The sequence below is a fragment of the Myotis brandtii genome, unplaced genomic scaffold, assembly GCF_000412655.1.
Source record: "Myotis brandtii unplaced genomic scaffold, ASM41265v1 scaffold215, whole genome shotgun sequence".
Taxonomy (NCBI): Eukaryota; Metazoa; Chordata; class Mammalia; order Chiroptera; family Vespertilionidae; genus Myotis; species Myotis brandtii.
Window position 1 is genome coordinate 4,479,476 of NW_005358043.1, and position 1,119 is coordinate 4,480,594.

The following is a 1,119-nucleotide window of genomic DNA, read 5'->3' on the forward strand; positions in this document are numbered from 1 at the left end:
GCGGGCCTAAGCCAGCAGGTGGTCATCCCCTGAGGGGTCCCAGACTGCGAGAGGGCACAGGCCGGGCTGAGAGACCCTCCCGAGTGCACAAATTTTTGTGCACCAGGCCTCTAGTTATTATTTAAAAGTCTACTCCTTCACCCAGTTTCCTAATTTGAGTTGACACTCATCAATTTCTGTAGAATTTTGGCTATAGGACTAGGCCACAGGGAAGGTCTGAATATGTAAGTCATTTGGTTAGAAAAAAATGTTTCTGTGAGACTTGGAGGAAGTCATTCATCACTTTGTGCCTGAAGGCTTCCTTAGTGAACTTTTTTCCAGTCTTCAGAGTAAAGCACAGGATCTGGGCTCCAGGAAGGGGTTGCTGCCCGCTGGAACACTGACCAGCAGGGCATCCTTGCAGGCATTCTGCATGCAGTACTGCTGAAGCTCGGCAGCTGCCTGAGAGACCTTGATCCTCTCCACACTGGCCTCCAGCTTGAGCTGCTCCACCAAGCGCTGCAGGGCATACATGCTGGCCCTGGAGGACATGGCCGCAGGTGGCTGAGTGGCTTTAAATATTTCTTATTACTTTTCCTGCCTGCAAAGTTTCTGTTGAGAAATGAGCTGATAGTCATATGGGCACTCCCTTGTAGGTACCTAACTGCTTTTCTCTTGCTGCTTTTAAGATTCTCTATTTGTCACTAACCCTTGGCATTTTAATTATGATGCCTCTTTGGGTTCCTCTTGTTTGGGACTCTGTGCTTCCTCGACTTGTAAGTCTATTTCTCCACCAGGTCAGGGAAGTTTTCTGTCATTATTTCTTTAAATAGGTTTTCAATATCTTATTCTCTCTCTTCTCCTTTTGGCACCCACATAATGCTAATGTTGGTATGCTTGAAGTTGTCCCAGAGGCTCCTTTTACTATCTTCATATTTTTGGATTCCTTTTTCTTTTTGCTCTTCTGATTGTGTGATTTTTGTTTCCTCATATTCCAAATCATTGATGTGATTCTACTCTACTGTTGAATCCCTATAAATTATTCTTTATTTCAGTGAGTATATACTTAATTTCTGCCTGGTCCTTTTTCATGTCTTTGGTGTTCTCACTAATTTCCTTGACATTCTCACAAAGATCCTT

General features: G+C 44.1%; 1 protein-coding gene across 1 annotated transcript; it reads right to left on the minus strand.

Annotated features, from left to right (window-relative positions):
- Positions 1-139: 139 nt before the first annotated feature.
- On the minus strand, positions 140-546 carry LOC102250013 (guanine nucleotide-binding protein G(I)/G(S)/G(O) subunit gamma-10). Its single transcript, XM_005865884.2, has one exon. It carries the CDS (start codon positions 529-531, stop codon positions 325-327), a length of 207 nt encoding a protein of 68 aa, XP_005865946.1. The 5' UTR covers positions 532-546; the 3' UTR covers positions 140-324.
- Positions 547-1,119: the final 573 nt, after the last annotated feature.

Coding starts and splice junctions, on each gene's coding strand:
- LOC102250013 (XM_005865884.2), bottom strand. CDS start 531: ATGTCCTCCAGGGCCAGCATGTATGCCCTGCAGCGCTTGGTGGAGCAG.